The 17,797-nt window shown below is 41.0% G+C and overlaps 1 protein-coding gene across 7 annotated transcripts; it reads left to right on the plus strand.

Annotated features, from left to right (window-relative positions):
- Positions 1–720: 720 nt before the first annotated feature.
- Positions 721–17,797, plus strand: U2AF1 (U2 small nuclear RNA auxiliary factor 1). Of its 7 annotated transcripts, none has more exons than XM_066545521.1 (8): positions 721–851; positions 3,290–3,377; positions 6,213–6,279; positions 10,425–10,474; positions 11,058–11,156; positions 12,284–12,417; positions 13,055–13,147; positions 14,816–17,797. In XM_066545521.1, the coding sequence occupies exons 1-8, from the start codon at positions 808–810 to the stop codon at positions 14,952–14,954; spliced, it is 714 nt and encodes a 237-aa protein (XP_066401618.1). In that variant the 5' UTR covers positions 721–807; the 3' UTR covers positions 14,955–17,797. The 7 variants fall into 7 exon arrangements, with proteins under 7 accessions (XP_066401618.1, XP_066401619.1, XP_066401623.1 ...); XM_066545522.1 differs by lacking the exon at positions 6,213–6,279 and adding an exon at positions 7,085–7,151; XM_066545526.1 differs by lacking the exon at positions 721–851 and adding an exon at positions 2,172–2,250.

Genomic DNA, 17,797 nt, shown 5'->3' on the forward strand with positions numbered 1-17,797 from the left:
AGAATTTATTGCTCTCTTATCAGAAGAAACAAATTTCTTCCCCCCTCGCTCAGCCCTGAAGATGCTGTCAGGATTCAGAGGAAGAAGTTGACGATGACCAGACAGAATCCTTTGTTTGAATGGAATTTATGCATCATGTAGGAGGTGTATGAAGATACAACAGGCCATTGCTTTTAAGGATTAATCCTCTGTTAACGTGGGTCCTTTTTCGGGCTTGTGCTGCTCAGAAAGGGGTACCCGGACTATCTGTAACTCTTTGTTTTTATTGTCTTATATCCTAATCCAAATTGTCCAAATTATTATTACTCTAACTATATTGCTATTTCAATAACCATGTTATTATCATTAAACTTTTAAAATTTAAAAAAACAAGTGATTAGCGTTTTTCACGCTCCCAAAACAACGATCAGAAAGAATTTGGTTCTACTCTGCTTTTATTCAAAAGCAAAGTTGTTTGGTTTTTTTTTTTTTTAATTTAGACCCCTTCAGAACGTGTACACACACACACACACACACACACACACACGGTTTTGGAGCGAATCCCTTTATTCCAGCACTTTTGGAAGCCACGACCCCCGCTCAGCTCCATCCCCTCAGCCGCTGCCAGGGGCGGGACTCGAACCTGAGGCCCGCAGATTACCCCAACGGCCCCGCCCCGCCGCCCCTGCGCGCCTGCCGCGGCAGCCCCGCGTGTGGCGCGGACCCCGCCTCCTCTCCCCCCCTTCCCTCAGCGCAGCGTTTCCGGCGCGGTCGCTGTGACGCGGCGTCGGCGCCGGGGCGGTCCGGCGGGCGGGAGGGCGGTGGGAGATGGCGGAGTACCTGGCCTCCATCTTCGGCACCGAGAAGGACAAGTGAGTGGCCCCATTCCCCCGCTCCCCGCGCCGCTCCCGCGGCTGCGGTACCCCCGGGAGGGAGGGGGGAAGCTCGAGGGGAGGCCGGAGGCCCGTAGCGGGTTGCGCGGGGACGCGGCCTGTTCCGATCGCGGCGGTCAGCCCTGCTTCCCTTCTCCCTGCCCCTCCTTCCCTGCGGGGGGGACCCCCGGCCCGTTTCGCCCATTTCTTCCACTCTCGCCTCGGGGGCGCCGCCCGGCACCACGTCCCCCGCCTTTCCCATCCTGCTGGAACGCGGCGGGAAGAGGGAAGCGAGAGGCGGCCGCGCTCCCCGTTCCCCTCCCCCCCCCACACCCCCCCGCCATCGCCTCCCTCAGGCCCTTCCCCCTCCCCCCCCCCCCAACCCTTCCCAGGCGCGCGCGCGCCCGGCGGCGCGTGGGTCTCGCGCGTTCCCGCGCGCGCGCCCGGCGGCCCCGCCCACGCGCTCCCCCCTTCCCCCCCCCCCCCCCCCCCAATCCTATCCCCCTCCCGGGCCGGGGCCGTTCTCGGGCACTCACTCCCCACCCCCCCACTTCTTCTTCCTCCTCCTTCTCTTCCTCCTCTCCGTCCCCTCCCTTCCCCACCCGTCCCTTGGCCGCCATGAGGGTGTGCCGCGCCTCGTGGCGCGCTGCCGCCCTCGCCCGTCCTCCCTCCGCCCTCCCCCCTTCCCCCCGCGGCTGCGCCTTCCTGCCGGGGCCGCTGGGTGCCGGAGCTTCCCGCCGCCTCTTGCCAGAAAGCGCCACCTCCTCCTCCTCCTGTTCCCCTTTTGTTCGTGTCCCTGAGCCTCGCAGCAGCCTGAGAGCTCCCGCTCTGCTGCAAGGACAGCGACTGGTTATTTCTCCCCCCTCCCCAGGGTGCGGAGGATTTCCCCGACTGCTGCATCCTGATCCTACAGGCTTCTGCCTGCAGCCTTCCACGCGTCCGGGAACGCCTCTAGTTTCTCTGGTTGTTGGAAGCACACACACAAAACCCTCCTAACGAAAATTTGGTCACCATCGGCCTGACCAAACCGGCGTGTTTTTCCACTCGTAAAAATGAAAAGGGGGCATCGATGTGCTGCTGGACTAAATTACTCTTGTCAGCCCCTGGCCGTGGGGCTTCTGCTCTGCTCTGTAGCGCTGCCATTCCAGGAAAGCAGTGTCGGCAGCCTCTCTTTTGAGCTCTGTTACTGTAGCATCCTTTCACACAAAGGAGATACATAGGAATTTAATGCATTACAGTTTCAGAGTTTTAATCAGGCATGAAATTCCTGTGCAGCTCTTTTTTTCTGTTAAATAAAAAGCAAACGGAACCTTCCAGAAGGTGCTGAAGTTGGAGGCACTATTGGAAATTTTGTAGTTAGGTATTTCTTTTTGTTTCAGGTTAGAGTTCAGAAAAGACAGTAAGTATTTTATCATGCTAAGTGTTTGTTTTCAAAAACATAATGAAGAGTGAGCATGTTGCAATTTTACAGTAGAATGCTTTGCTAGAGATCAGATGTGCTTTAGTACTTTAATAATTCTCCCCTCCATGAATTGATGTTGGTTACACAGGATTGTGGAAAATAATTGGTGTTAATTATGGGAATAATAATTTTTCTTCCAGGAGAATTCTAATATTTCATTTACCCATATATAGCCCATCATAGTTTTCTTGCCCTTCAGAATTTTGCATTTCCCTGTCAAGGTAACTAAACTCCTTGTGGTTTTCTTTCATCATTCTGTGTGAATTACACCTTTTTGTGGGAGTTTCAGTAGCATTTCTAAACCCAGATCATTATCAAGGTGTCCTGAGGTGGATCATTCAAAAAAAGCTTGTGGTTTAAAAGAAAAAGCAGCTTACTCTTAAAATCATTCATTACATTCATGGAAATAGCTTAACTACATGGATTTATTTTGCTTATGTGTATTCTTTCTGTAACATGGTTTTCTCTTCCCTGAATTATTTGGATACTGTGTTGGTAGGAGTCTGAGTTACCCTTAGAGTATGACTTAAACAGGTGGTTTATAAACGTGAGAGAGGTGCAACTGTGTCAGTTTTAAATCAGATTTTATTGCCTGGACCCGAGGCTGCATCAACTCAGCCACAGAGCTCCCAGTGTCAATTTCAGACTGTTTTTCTCGTTCCTTTCCATCCCATCACCCACTGAAACTGATGTAAAGACAAGGATGGAGAAGCAGGAGATAAAACAGAGATCACTTGTGTGTGGTGAATCATGGAACCACTTGGGGGGAAGTTGGTCAGATACTGGCTGTAAATTAGGGGCAAAAGGAATGAATATGGACAGGTTTGTTGGAATACTTTCCTGTACAGTTTTGATGTGGGTTATTCTCCGTGTTACTTATCCACATCAAGCTAAAGACATTTAGGGCATAGGCTTCTTTTCAAATTATTGGTTTCTGTGCCAGTGTGTAACTACCTTATTCACTTTTTTCTTGCAGAGTCAACTGCTCATTTTATTTCAAAATTGGAGCTTGTCGCCATGGAGACAGATGTTCTCGGTTGCACAACAAACCAACATTTAGCCAGGTTTGTTTCCCCTTTTTTCTCTTTCTTGTGGAAATATACTCTGGCTTCTTTAAAACATAGATTCTCAGATACAAGTGAATAATTACCAAGCTCCAGATTAATTAGTTCAGTTTTAGCCCCAGTTTATCTGGGTCTTTGCTTTTTTTTTGGGGTGTTCCATTTACTTCTCCCAGCATTTCTAATTATCTCCTGTCACCCTTAATGGCTGCAGGAAGCGATGCTGTTGTAAGCTTGCCTGTAGTAGAGACCAACCAGTGCTAACTTTCAGGTGAGTGTGCCTTCTCAGTGGTGTTCAGGCACTTAAACCATCCCAGAGTTCTTAAATCACAGACAAAGGCAGCTCATTCCACCTGTCCCAAAGGTGGGAACTTCAATCTTTTATGCATATAGTAGAAGAAAACTAATTAATGGATAAAAGTGACTCATCTGTCATTACACTTGCTCTCTGACCCAGGCTCTTAAGTTTCAAGAGTGACTTGCATACTTCATTTGAATGTGGAAGAAATGGTTTATAGAAAACAACTTGCCTGGTTGCTGAGGGTGAATTGTCAATTGGCATGACAGATTGTTTAATCTTTGGCTCAGTGAATATTATTAAGAGACACGATGTGTGACTGCATGTCTGCCAGAAATAAAAATAAATTTGAAAAGGTGCAGGGAGTGACAGGGTTTTCATTATTGTTGTTATTATTACGAGCTGTACAATATTCACAAGTTATATTCCTGGAGAAATGTATTTTTTTCCCTCTTTCTATCAATGCTGATTGTCAAGGTACACAGATGAATTTCTTTGGGAATTTTGTACATGAGCAATAGTGCCTTTGAAAGTTACTGCATTTTTCAACTGCAGTTGTTTTAAAATTGCAGAGAAACAGTTCACATAACAGCAGAACTTCTGCAAGTTCCTTTAAAACACATAACTTCTGCAAGTTTATTTAATCTGCTTAGGAGCAGAGTTGATGAGAAATGTTACAAAATGTGAGCTGATGCTGGTTTGGGCAGAAATTAGGGAGGGGAGTACTATCCATGTGGCAGCTTCAGAGCTAGGATCATCAAGGTAAACTGTGAGTAGGCAGGGGGCCTTCTAGGGGAGAATGTCAAGGTTACTGGTAGATAGGGACTTCTGGTACTTAAGCAACAAAAACACCTCTTTGCTTCTCGGATTTTAAAACTTTGTAATGCAGATATTGTATTTTAAATGAGTATTGTCCATTTTCAAAACTATCCCATGTTGCTGACCTACATGGAGCACAAGTTGAAGTGCAGTTGGGTAGAGACCTAAATTTAGATCATTGACTAGGAAAAAAATATTCCTAAAGCAGAGAGTTTCTACAGTAGTTGTCTTTTAAGTTAAAAAAAAACCCCAAAAACCTAACAAAAAAAACCTCCTCAACTCTTACTTTTTACCAATAGAAGTTTGTGTGCAACTACAGCTTTCTGTCAGAGCAGCCTTTAGCTTTGCTTTAGGCTCTGGGTAGCAATGCCAGCTGCAGTGGGTCAGCAGGGCACATCCCATGCAGCCAGGGATGTCTGGGACTGCAGAGCCTCGTGCTGGCAGCTGTGCTGTGCCATCTCCCAGGGCCCTGGCACTGTGTTGGGTCTGCAGAAATCTTTATTTGTGTGCAGGTTGACAATCAGCTGTGATAGAAAATAGAACAGACATCCTGCTGATGGGGAAGTTACCAGCACAATGTTTTAACCTTGTGCAGCTCTTGCTGGTGCAGCTGCTTTACAGAAGAGCTGTGTTAGGAAAGGTCACACAATCCAGGGTGATCAAATTACCCCCAATCAGCAGAAACACCCTAACGAAATGCCTGATTCTGGCACTCTCCAGCTGTAGGCTAAAGCACAGGTAGTTTAAACCTGGGCCACGGAAGCACAAAGCTTTGGTTGGTATGGCTGGATCTGTAATAAAACAAGTGTGTGATTGTAAATGTGATGGTACAGTTGTATTTTTTTTTTTACATGTTAAATGGGTAGTGTATGTAGGTGTGACATTGCTGGTCCTCTGACTTCTTTAAGCTCTGAATTCTTACTGTGACTAATAATTAAAATGTCTAAGCTAAGGTTACTTGGGGATTGCCATTCATACTGACTAACATTGAGCTTGTATTTTAAGTAATCAAATCTCAATTTTTGAGCTGCTTACAGTGATATGGACGTTTGGAATTTTTTTGTAATATTAGTTTACTAACTTAAACATGGTTTGTTTTTTCAGACAACTTGATTTTAAGAAGAACGGTACAAATGTAAGGTTTCAAGTCTGCCTGGGCTAATTCTTCAAGTAAAAAGCAGAAGGGCTAAAAGGATATTGTCCTTATTTGAAGGATCGGAAACATGTGAACCTATGATGCTATTATATTATTTAAACAGAAATTCCACCAAGAAACCCCTGATGCACAAAACGAGATGTAGCAGTTGCCTAAAGGCCCTATGGTCTGGTGTAGTATTTTGGACACTGTGGCATTATGTATTACATGCTGTGCACGTAACACTTATTTTTTTCCCCCCTAGACTTGCAGTAGTGAATCTGGTCTCAAAAGTTTAGGCATCTCCAGAGTACCTCGTGTGACATTTTAGGTTACTGGGCCTCACACCTCCCATTTTGAGGCTAGCTGTTGAGACAAATGCAGCTCTTTCTTGGTGGTTAATTAAAACTGTTTTCATAATATGATGGTCTGGATGCAATTTTGGAAGATACTCTACAAATACAAAAGGAAGTCTTAAGGATAAAATATGACTTTTAGCTGTTTGCAAACAAGTTGTCTCTTTGCAATTGTCTATTATATGCACAGCAGCCAGTAGAATTCCCCTTTTTATTTTTTTTCCCCGCAGACCATCTTGATTCAAAACATCTATCGTAACCCCCAAAACAGTGCACAGACGGCTGACGGCTCACACTGTAAGTCCCACAGTTGGAGAAATTTTTTTAAAGAATGGTGTTAAAGAGCCCACTCCTAATTATGATAAAATAATGTTGGCTTCTGAGCTGCTGACATAAAGCTGTTGCAAACAGGACAAGTGACGGAACTCTTCTTGCGCACAGATCAAGAATTTGTGGAATGTCTGCAATTCTGAGCGCAGAAAGGGCTGCACAAATTGGACTTGATGCAGATTCCCTTTTGTGCTGCAAAGTGAAAACTTGGTTACTTGGTAACACTGCATTCTTTTGAAAGGGTTAAACTGCAGACATTTCTCAAATTCTTGATTTAACACCAAAAAAGAAAAAAAAATAGGTATATATGTACGGTAAGTCCCAAAACTGGGTTTTCTTTCATCTTAACTTTTTTAGGAAAATGGAGATTTCATGTTATGCTCTAATTATTGTGTTACTTCCTTTCCTGGGATTTTGCTACTAAGAAGCCATTCAGTAATACCAAATTAAAATTATTATGCTTGTAACATGACTGCTGCATTTGGATACCACCTATTTTCAGAGCTGTCTGAAATCATGCAAAACCCCTCAATAGTAATATTGGTGAATGGAGTGAAATTAAGAATACAATAATGGAGTATCATGAGATCTCTATTACTTTACAGTGTTAGGTTGATATAGAAAGGTCACCAGCTAAGTGCAAGTTCTCCTGCTTGGGAGAGAATAACCACCTCTCTTTCAGCACAGACTCGACTAAAGCGACCCTAAAGGAAACCAGTTTCTTGTTAAAATTATTTTCCATAATATAAAGTTGTTGCGTTTTGTATTTCAGACCATTGCCCTCTTGAACATTTACCGTAACCCTCAAAACTCTTCCCAGTCTGCTGACGGTTTGCGCTGTAAGTTCATACAAGTTCCTTCACTGGTTCCCTGGGCTTGATTGTCAGAGCTCAGTGTCGACTTAAACTGGTCTGCCATTTTAGTTTAACAGATCAAACTGACCACGTTTCGTTACATGTGTTCAAAACAAACACAAAAAAATACCAAAAAGCAGAAAAAAAAAAAGCCAATTTTTTTTTGTCCAACAACCTTCCTCCCTGCTCCCAAAACTATGGGGCAATCTGAATACCAGCTGTTAAATCAAAAAAGGTTAAAATTGTACTTCCCCTGTGAAGCAGTGTTGGTTGCACTGCTTTCTTCCTGTCACCTCTCTCCCTGCCAGTTGCCTGCATCCTAGGAATGGTTTTCTGTATGTTTTGTGCTATCCATTAGGTTCCACTGTCGGAAAGAGCAGGGCACACTGACTTCATTCAGAACAAATGTCCTGCTCTGTAAATGTTAAGAGAACTTGAACTGAAACTTTTCAGACTGCATGCATAAATTTGTCCTAGGTTAATGCAGCTTCCATTTAGGGAGTGCACTTTGGAAGAACACACCATGACTGACTAACCCCTTCTGGCAGCTGTCCTTTTTGGATGGGTGCATGCTTAAAATTCTTTCCATACTTTGAAAATTCAAATTCTGATGCCATTTGGCATATTTACCTAAGACAAAGATTTTTTTAAAGTACTTTTGAGGAGGGGAAGGCATTTGGGTATGGTCATGAAGTAATTTAATGACTCCTCCTGAAATACAAATGGGCATAAGCAAACACACCTCCTGTGAGACTGGCAGCAATTAATGCCCAGGATTGCTGATCGGCGATTAACTGATTATCATTGTAATTAATATCATCGATATTAAAATAAGATTAAAAAAAAAAGTTTTAGAACCAAAAAAGGGTCGGTGTTCTTTTCTAACTAATCTTTCTTGTTGAAGTGAGTATTTACTGTGTGGTAATAAAGCTTTGTTTGGCTATTCTTTTTTTTTTTTTCACTGTTTGGTTTATAGACCAGTTCAGATTAGTTACCAGCATTTGATTAGAAGTGCTTTGTGAATTGGCCACTAACTTAAAAGTCAACGCTGTCTCTCTTGCTTCTAAAAGCAATAACGGCTCTATTATGTAATTTGTGGTTTTGTCACACAATCAAGCTGGACGTGTAAATGAGCTGTGTCATTTTGTCTAGATGCTTGACCAGTTCCATCGGTTTGTAGGCTCTCTCCTTGCGGATGCTTAGTAGTTAATGCTGTTTCAGTAGACCAGAACATTTCTGGTTGGGTGTTTCCATGCTCTCCCTGAACTGTCAATGCGCTGGTAACTAATTTGCACAGAGTTACAGCAGTTTGGTCTGTGGAGCTGTTTAGATTTACAGCTGCAAGAGTCCTGCACAGATCCTCCAGTGTTGTAAATGCTGGTATCCAACTCTAGTTTGTTGTGACAAGCCAGTAGCTGTGTGCCAGAGCCTGACTGTACCTCCTGGGGTAGAGCTGGAGCTCTGCAAGCAGTAGGTTTGCTGAAACTCCTGGCTCCTTGGTTTTTGATATTTGTCCCTACTTAAGTATTGCATGTATTTTAAATGGATAACTTGGGTAGCTATTTAATGCCTTGTCATTGTTGCTTAACTGTCTTCCTTTCTATTGCCGTCGTAGAGGATTAACCTTAGTTTGGAACAGCAATAGTTTTCCTGAGTATTTTAATTAGTAATTGGGCTTCTCATGGTTCAGATACCATTAGCCCTGGAATATGGATGTTTGTAAAGCCTGTCATATGTATACTTCCCACTTTAGAAGGTCATTGAAGTAGTCATTAACTAACTGTTGCCTGTGATATCCTAATTTGACAAAAAAACATTTTTAGCTTTTGTCCATCTGGTAAAAAGTAGTTATTCCCACTGAGGCTCCCAGAGCCCCTGTGATACCTTAAGAAACAAAACCAAAAAATCCTTAGGTGTTAGTAAGCTGTTATCAGTGATGTTGGCAGAACCTTGAGAATATAGTTAAGTATTAAACAGCCTAGAATTACTGGTTTAATGTTTGATATTCCTTAATTTGCTATAACCATGGGGGAAGAAGAAATTTCTTAAAAGCAAACATGCCTCAAATGCAGAAACACTGTCAGCCTAAACTATAAACCAAATGCCCCTTAGCCTCTTGTTGAGGTGAGCTGGCTGAAGAACAGGAACTGCAATTCCAGAGAGTGTGGCTGGTTAATATTAGAGCCTTTGAAGAAAAGCATAAAGTTTGTACAAGTGGTAATACTAGCCAAAATTTTTTTCATACCAGCCTGAAAATGAATAAACTCAGCTTTATTGGCTCAGTTTCTTGTCTTTCACATTCTGTTAACTAAACCAGTCTGGTTTGTAGTTTTAAACACTAGCATATTTTTCTAGTATAAAATGCAGGGTTTGTTGTAAAACTGCTCCGCTTGACCTTAATAAACCACTTAACTGCTGAAGAGCTAATCTAATGGCTTTAATGTGTACAGCTTGTTTAAACTGCTGTAGACTGGAAGAAATAAATGAAACTGACTTTTATACATTTAATGCTTTGAAAAAGAAGCCACACTTATGTTGGGTTTTGTAGCAGCAGGCAAGCAGCACTCGTTTTTAAAGTCCAGCTTGTAGCATGAAAATAATCTTAACTTGAATATAAGGCTGGCTTGTCTTGCACTGAAAGATGTTCTGCAGGACTACAGAAAAATGAAGTGACACTCAAACTTAAACTAGAAAATGGCTCTCTGTTGCAAAGCATTGAGGGCATTGAGAAAAGTGTGTCATTTCAATGACTATTTTCAGCAAATTAAAAAATAATTCTGGGCTATTTTACGTTGTGATCTCTCAAATTCAAGTGGATATGCTGGAGAAGTAGGCATAAATTTCTGCCTTTAGGAAGAGGAATACTAAATTTTAGTAATATTTTAAGGTATGGAATTGTAACAAAGCACTTGCCTTCTGTTTAGGTAAAATTGTTGGTAGTTAGAGAGTGGGACTATACATTAAATTTTAAGTGATATTTCACAGTAATTCTTTTCCCCTTTAAATTTGTGGCATACAACTTTGGCTCTGATTAAAACTTGCTTTGGTTTGATCATACCAATGTAATATTTTGACAGATGCTTTGGGGACTCAAAGCTCTTCACACACCTTATTTTGCAATATTCCTGTTAGTTAGCTCCATGCTATATGGTGTCTCTCATGCTCCAGATGGCCTCTCTAGATTGTTTTGTAGTTTGATCAAAATCTCCCCTTCCTTATTGGCAGGCTCTAATCAGTGTGACTCTTTGACTTTTGCAGGTGCTGTGAGCGATGTTGAGATGCAGGAACATTATGATGAGTTCTTTGAGGTATGTAAAGCTGCATTACAGTATCCCTGGATTTGTCACCACAGATAAGTTAAATGGATGTAGTGGACAGCACAATTGGACAGATTCAGGGAAAAAACACTTATTTCCTTGGGTGTATAAAACATACAACTTTCTATTAAATATCTCTTGGTGTAACCATTGGTTAGTTGGACCTTAATTTGACTGCTTGAAATAGTCTTTGTTTAACATCAGCAGCCTAAGTGATGTAGCATTTTGATTGTATGATCTCCTTTTGTATAAATTTTAAATATTCTTAATTATTTGTATAAGAACAAAGTACCTGAAGCTAGCATCAGAGTTTCTGTGTTGTGCTTTTAGTGCATCCTGTGTATTCTGTAAATGCTGTGTGTGTTTTCCATAGGTTTTTCTTTAGTATCTTGGTAGTGCTGTGCTTATAGATGGCCAAGGAAGTAGTCATTTTAAACCCCAAAATGTTAAAAAATCAACTGATCTTGCTTTTTTCCAAGGAAGGTCTTTTTTATATTTACTTAGAGGTAGATGCAATATTTCTGTACTTACAAGTAATGTGCTGCAAACTTGTGCTGGGTTGCTTTGTGCTTAGGAGGTCTTCACAGAAATGGAGGAGAAATACGGCGAAGTTGAGGAGATGAACGTGTGTGATAACCTTGGAGATCACCTAGTTGGAAATGTATACGTCAAGGTAGGATGAAGAGATGTTCCTGCAGGCAGGAGGGGTGGTGTTTTTTGATCTAGAATTCTAAAAGCCACTGTGTGATTGTAGATTTCATCTTGCTCTTCAGGAAAGCTCCTCAGTACCTAAGGTACTCTCCAACTTCACAATTTAGAGTAAAAATGTTAAAGGAATCCAAAAGAAATTTTAATGAATTTTAAGAAGCTTTCTTGATAGTCAAAATCCATTTAATTTTCAGAAATATAAACTTTTTTTTTTTCTTTTGCATAGTTATAAACAGTCACCACTACCAGACTGTTTAGTTTGGCAGGGTTAGTTTGGGTTAGCTTGGCATCATGCTGCCCTTTAAGCACATCAGTGAGAGGTTTTGCCACAGGTGCATTAATTTTCTAATTTCCCAGTTAAATCCAATATCTGTGACCAAGTTAGATTTGGCAGTAGCTGTGTGGTTCAAGGTGCAAACTGGAGCACTTAAGTTTAACTTCAAAAAGTCATTGGTATCTCTTGAATAACGAGTACAAAATTGTCACCTGCAGAAATTTTACTGTGTGTGCACAGTGTGGGGGAGGTGTGAGAGAGTTCTTTGGCTGTACTTTTCCTCATCTGGAAAATATTTTCACACCTGAAATTCTTCACTGTGTAGGTCATAATCAGAAAAAAAAAAGTTGTTTTAAAAAATTAGCTGTGAAAAAACATTTCACATTTAAATTTTACAGTCATCGTAAAGCAGGATCTTGATTTTTGTAAATTTTCATTTAAATGAATATGAGCTCCAGTTTTTATATAAATTTCTCTTAAATGTTTGAAAAAATGCAAATTACATCGGGACTATGGTGCTCCAGAAACTATTTATAAGCATTCTCTTGGTTTAAAGCTGTTCTAAGAAAACACAGTATCTTCTATTGACTAACTTTCCCACTTGAGAGACCAAACAGAGCATAATGAAGAGGAAAATCAATCATTTGATTAGCCCTTGAGTCCCAGCTAATGAAAAGCTTTGATGGACTGTCCAAGAAATCTGAAGTAGCTTCTAATTTCCTTACTAGAACCTTGAGCCTCAGCTATCACACAGCTGATGTGATAGGAATCTTTCATCTCCTCCTGTTGCTTCTCTGAAAAGGTGACTTTGCTTTCAGTTCCGCCGTGAGGAAGATGCCGAGAAGGCCGTGATCGACCTGAACAATCGCTGGTTCAACGGGCAGCCCATCCATGCTGAGCTCTCCCCTGTGACTGACTTCAGAGAGGCCTGCTGCCGTCAATATGAGATGGGGTAAATAAAGCAGGGCCTTCCTCCTGCCTTGGACAGCTGGGAGGGTGCTGGGTGTGCATTTCATGGAGCTGAGTGCAGGAAGAAAACCACTGCAGGTACCAGTAATGTGGAGGGCTGCGGTGTTTGTGGGGTCCCCAGGACGAGGTGAGAGATGAGAATCTGGCTCCAAATTCTCAGAAGGCTGATTTATTATTTTATGATATATATTAAAAGAATGCTATACTAAAAGAGAAAGGATGCATCAGAAGGCTTAACAAGAATGATTAATAAAAACTCGTGACTCACTCTGAGAGTCTGACATAGCTGACCATGATTGGCCATTAATTAAAAACAATTCACATGTTTGTATAAACAATCTCCAGACCACATTCTAGAGCAGCAAAACATGGAGAAGGTGAGGCTTCTCATCTTCCCAGGAGAAGAAATCCTGGCGAAGGGATTTTTCAGAAAATATCACGGTGACAGAGGACCTGCAGTGAACCTCTTGACTTCTGCCATCTTTTGGGGATTTTCTCCTAGAAGTATGACAGTGTCTAGGTCACTAGTAATTTACTGTATTTAATATCAGAAGTGTTGAGGTCTTAGCAGATAGTGCAGAGCTGGGAATTGTAACTGTGCCTCTTGACTTCTGTTTCAGAGAGTGTACACGAGGAGGTTTCTGCAACTTTATGCATTTGAAGCCCATTTCTCGAGAGTTAAGGCGCGAGTTGTACGGGCGGCGTCGTAAAAAGTAAGTTTGTTTTTAAACACTACTAAGTAATTTAAGGATCAATTGCTGAAAAATCTGAAGGCAAATCTTTAAGCTTGTGCCAAGTCCTCTTGTTTTTTCTGACACATTTCTAGCACATGCCAAAGGGCGTCAAGTCAAGCTGGCAAGTGGCCAGTTTCCAGCAAAAGAGTAGGGCTCTAAAAACATGGTGCTTCTTGCTCTGCAATGCTATGGATTCTGAAGGTTGGTGCTGAAGGCAGGGTTCAAGGAGAAGACGACTCACTGAGTTACTGAGGACATAGGCCCTACCTGTTCAGGTACAGATGGACATCACTTGGTAGAAGTTGCTTTATGCTTCTTCTATTTTCTTCTACATGTCTTTGCTCTGGCCTTTGTTAGATGGAGGCTACTTGGCCAGTGGGCATTTTTGGTAGCAGATTGGCAGCTTTCAGCATTATGTGCAGTCAACCATATCTATAGATTATACTAAGGACCCATCCTTATTTGCTTTTAACTGTTAATGGTGAAATATTGTAGCCTGTATTCATTTCTTACTGTTAATACCAGCCAGTCACTGTAGGGAGCTCACTCTTAGCTTCACAGTGTGTCCCTTGATAGGAATTCCCAGTAGGAGAAAGGAGAAATAATTTCAGTTAATGGTGAAAAAAATTGATAAAGACATTTCATTATATATTAAATTATTCATTTAGTGAGGTACCTTGCAGAAAGGCTTTTACCACTGCTGTTACTGTGATGGTTCACTTGGAACTGGATTCAATCTGGTTGCATTTAAGACCTTGCTGTTTAGAATAGGCATATAAAATCTTTGATCATGCTTTTATATAGAGGATGATTTTTGTAGATTTCTGTCAATCACACGAGGAGCCTGGGATTGTGAATGTGTTTTTCCTGTAAACATCTCTAATTGGCAGTGTTTCAGAATCTGTGAGGACGAATTTAACTTTGAAAAACATAGATTGTGTTGCTTTGCCACATGTATTTGTGGCTAAGTCATTTTTTCATGTATTTGAATGCTTTAAGAAAAAGACCAAGTGTGTTTTTATATTAACCTTTTGATCGCTGTTACAAATCTGGAACTCCCAGGTTCAGTAATGCTGATTGGTAGTGGCTGTGATAGCAGTATGTTCTGGGTGGTTGTAGCTCCCTTCCTGAATTTATCAACCTAAGAGCAGGGAAGATAATTTGCCAGTGCTTGTGTCCTGGAGGGGTAGAAATCACATAGAGGGAGCAGCAACAGAGAACTGGATTTTAATTGCTACTTAATGCAATTGATTTAATACAAGTGGACTTAGAAGCAGCTGTAGGCTTTTGGTTTCTGTTGCTAAGAGCTATTCCTGTCTGCCAAAGCAGGTGTCCCCTTCTCCTGCTTTAAATAACAGCAGTGTAAGCATGCCTCTCCTTAGGGTTTGCACATCCATTGTAAGAGGTGACTGCAGGGAGCAGCCAGTTCTTGTACCTGTTTGTGCTGGCTCCCCAGCATGAAATTTGGGCACTTTGTAAATACATTGTGCTTTGCAGCCCTAGTGCCAATTAACCAATCCTTCTAATGACACGCTGCCTTTCTTGTCCCTCATCACTCCCATTCTTAATTCCATGTTCCACTGTGTGGTACTGCAAGTAAACCACTGCCTGGGCTGAAACAATAAAATGTCCAAACTCTCTTTGAAGGCATCGATCCAGGTCAAGGTCCCGTGAGCGCCGGTCTCGATCCAGAGATCGCGGCCGTGGCGGCGGCGGAGGAGGAGGCGGCGGCCGCGAGCGTGACAGGAGGCGGTCAAGGGATCGCGAACGATCCGGTCGATTCTGAGCCATGCCATTTTTACTGTATGTCTGCTAGAAAGTGTTGTAGTTTGACCAAACAAGTTCATAATGACATTTTTTTTAAAGATGGGCTTCTGAATAAAAAATTTGTAGTGATACAGTATTCTTTGTGTAACTTGTTTCTTGTGGGGGGAGTCTTTTTAACTGTCATTCCTTTATCTTGACAAATACCTGGATAAGTCTGCCTGAGGGAAAGGTGGTAAATGTATTGGAGGAGCGCCAGTTCTGGTTTGGGTTTTTTTTAAATTTTATTTGGGTATCATTTGAACTGTTGATGAAAATGTGTGTGTATATAATATAAAATATTATATACATAGTAAAAATAATATACTGCTTAAGAAACAGTTACTCACATAAGTTTCCCTTTTCTGCTATGCTGTCTGCTTATTTAGGTTAGTTTAGGCACATTTAAGAGGAAGGCTGTGCGAAATGCATTTATTTACTGAGTAGAAGCGCTTAGTTACAAAAATGTATGTTTGTTTGTTACCAGAAGTCTGTGCTCTGTCTATCCATGTGACTGTGGCATTTACAATAAATCCAATTTCTTGGTGTAAAATCTAAAGCCTATTTTCTAAGCACTCTGGAGTAGTTGAATTGCTACTCCTGGCTGCCTATTTTCTAAGCACTCTGGCGTAGTTGAGTGGCTGCTCCTGGCTGTGCCAGAGTTCATAGTTCAGGTTTTTATAATTCTTGACTAAACTCCTTTCTTTAGCTGGAAAGAAAGTTGCCTAGTGCAGTGTGGAAAAAGATAATATTTTTATTGCAATTATTCATAATAGGCAGGTGAGGGTTTTGTGGAAAAAACCCACCAAAATTATGCTCCATGCAACATAATAGAGAAGTGCTGTTGAAGGAAATGCAAGGTCCTGCATGCAAGGATCAAAGTCTTTAACAGACATTTTTTTTCTAATCTATGCTCTCTCACCTGTCATTTAATAAAAAGCATTTTGTTAGCATTCAAGATCATAGAAAACTAATTGGATGCTAGTGGAAAATAAATCTTAATTTCCACCTTTCTGATGGTCTGCAGTGTGATGGAAGCTAATGGACAGATGGCAGTTCCTTCACAAATACTTTTTTTTAAATTTTTTTCTCGAATTGCTCAATCACTGAACATTGTAGGTTGTGTCCCAAAGCATTAAAGCTCCAGTGGAAATATTGGCATTCTGAGAGACAGCTTGTACAATGGTTGACTTGCAGTTTCACCTCATTCATGTCTGCTTTTATTCAAAGTGTAATGTAGCAAGAAGTTTTGGTCATTGACCATATTTCTGCAAAATAGAACTGTGTGTACACAAAACTACGCAATAAAACACAGCTTTCCAGTGGGGGAGAGAATTTGCTAGAGCTTCCTTAGTTTTGAGCCAGATAACTTGCTAAATGATAAATCTCCTTGGTGATTCTTTTTTAAAAAATGGAAATAGGATATGGATGCGTCACATAGTCAGATGATTAACAAACCAGCTTCCTTCTGCCTCTTAAGTATAAAACCATTTTTCTCAGTGGAACTTTGAAAACAAAATAGTATCAAAAAATGAGCTTTTCTAAATTAATCTGCTTTGCTTCTTAAACTAACTTCTTGTATCAGTTCAGTTTGAATTTTTTTTGTTCCCACTGGATGGTTTGGCTAACCAGACTTTGGAACTTGGTGTGCCAGGACCCTTTTAGATGCAATATCACTCAAGCAGTGAAGCCCATCTCCACATGATGTTCTGTTGTAAGTACGTAAATCAAATGATGCTTTACTGGAAGAAATGGAGCAGTGCCTGGCATTGAATGAGTGAGATGAAATGTATTTCTGCTGGGCATTAGGAATTTCACATTGATAATTTAGTTCTTAGAGTTTACAGGATATTAATCCAGTTTCATATTTCTCTTAAGTGAGATTCAGGATTATTGGTGAACTAACTTAAATCTCAAGCTACAAAAGGTGAGGATAGTTTTTGGTTTTTCAACAGTATCTAATACAATGTGGATAGTATTTAAAAGGTTTAAGATTTGCTCTATAAAGCTAGTTTAAAAGTTAGTTGTTCTATAAAGTTAGTTTAAAACAAGTACAGATGTGTCCCTGTAATGGCTTTAATCAGTTTATCTAAATCCTGTTTCACTGCAGGTATATTTTTACATTAATAGATAGTGGAAGGTGGATTTTTCTGTCTCCCCTAACACAATTTTACTGAAGAAAGCATTCTAGAATTCTACCAAATGTATAATTTTGTGATCTGATTGCAAAGCTGCCCAGAAATTCCCCAAGTAACTGGAATATGTTGGAATGGGCACTGAAAGCAGTGGATTTTACTGGATACTCTAATGCGTGCCTAGTAACAGCATTCAGCATATGAACTAAAGCTCATGACATATCTTATTAGGTTCTCCTTTTGAGACTGTGCTACCAGTAAAATTCATCAAATTTGAAATGTAAAATGCACCAATTGTTAAACATTTACACCTGACAGACCCAAGTGTTCATTCACCAATACAAACCAAGTGGAAATCCTACCTCCCCCTCCTCTTATTGCCCACAATGTCTTTAAGATTTGGTTTTTCCCCCCCTCCTCCCCAAGGTTCTTACTTCTCAAATATTTCGTTGTTGACTCTTCTGTTAAACAGTGGATCTTAATTTATGGAATTCCTTTACCTCAAATAAGTGACAGCATACAGGATTTTCTGAAGTCTGAGTCAATTAGGTTGAAACTGTTAATCCCAAGTGGCTTTGTATTTGGCTCTTATTCTGTGAAAATGCTGCTTGTCCATGAATATGATGTATGTTGAGACTGTAAAACCAAATGGAGAAAACTTGTTCAAAATAAAGCCTTTTTTTTATAAGAA

This window comes from Molothrus aeneus, chromosome 2, assembly GCF_037042795.1.
Source record: "Molothrus aeneus isolate 106 chromosome 2, BPBGC_Maene_1.0, whole genome shotgun sequence".
NCBI lineage: Eukaryota > Metazoa > Chordata > Aves > Passeriformes > Icteridae > Molothrus > Molothrus aeneus.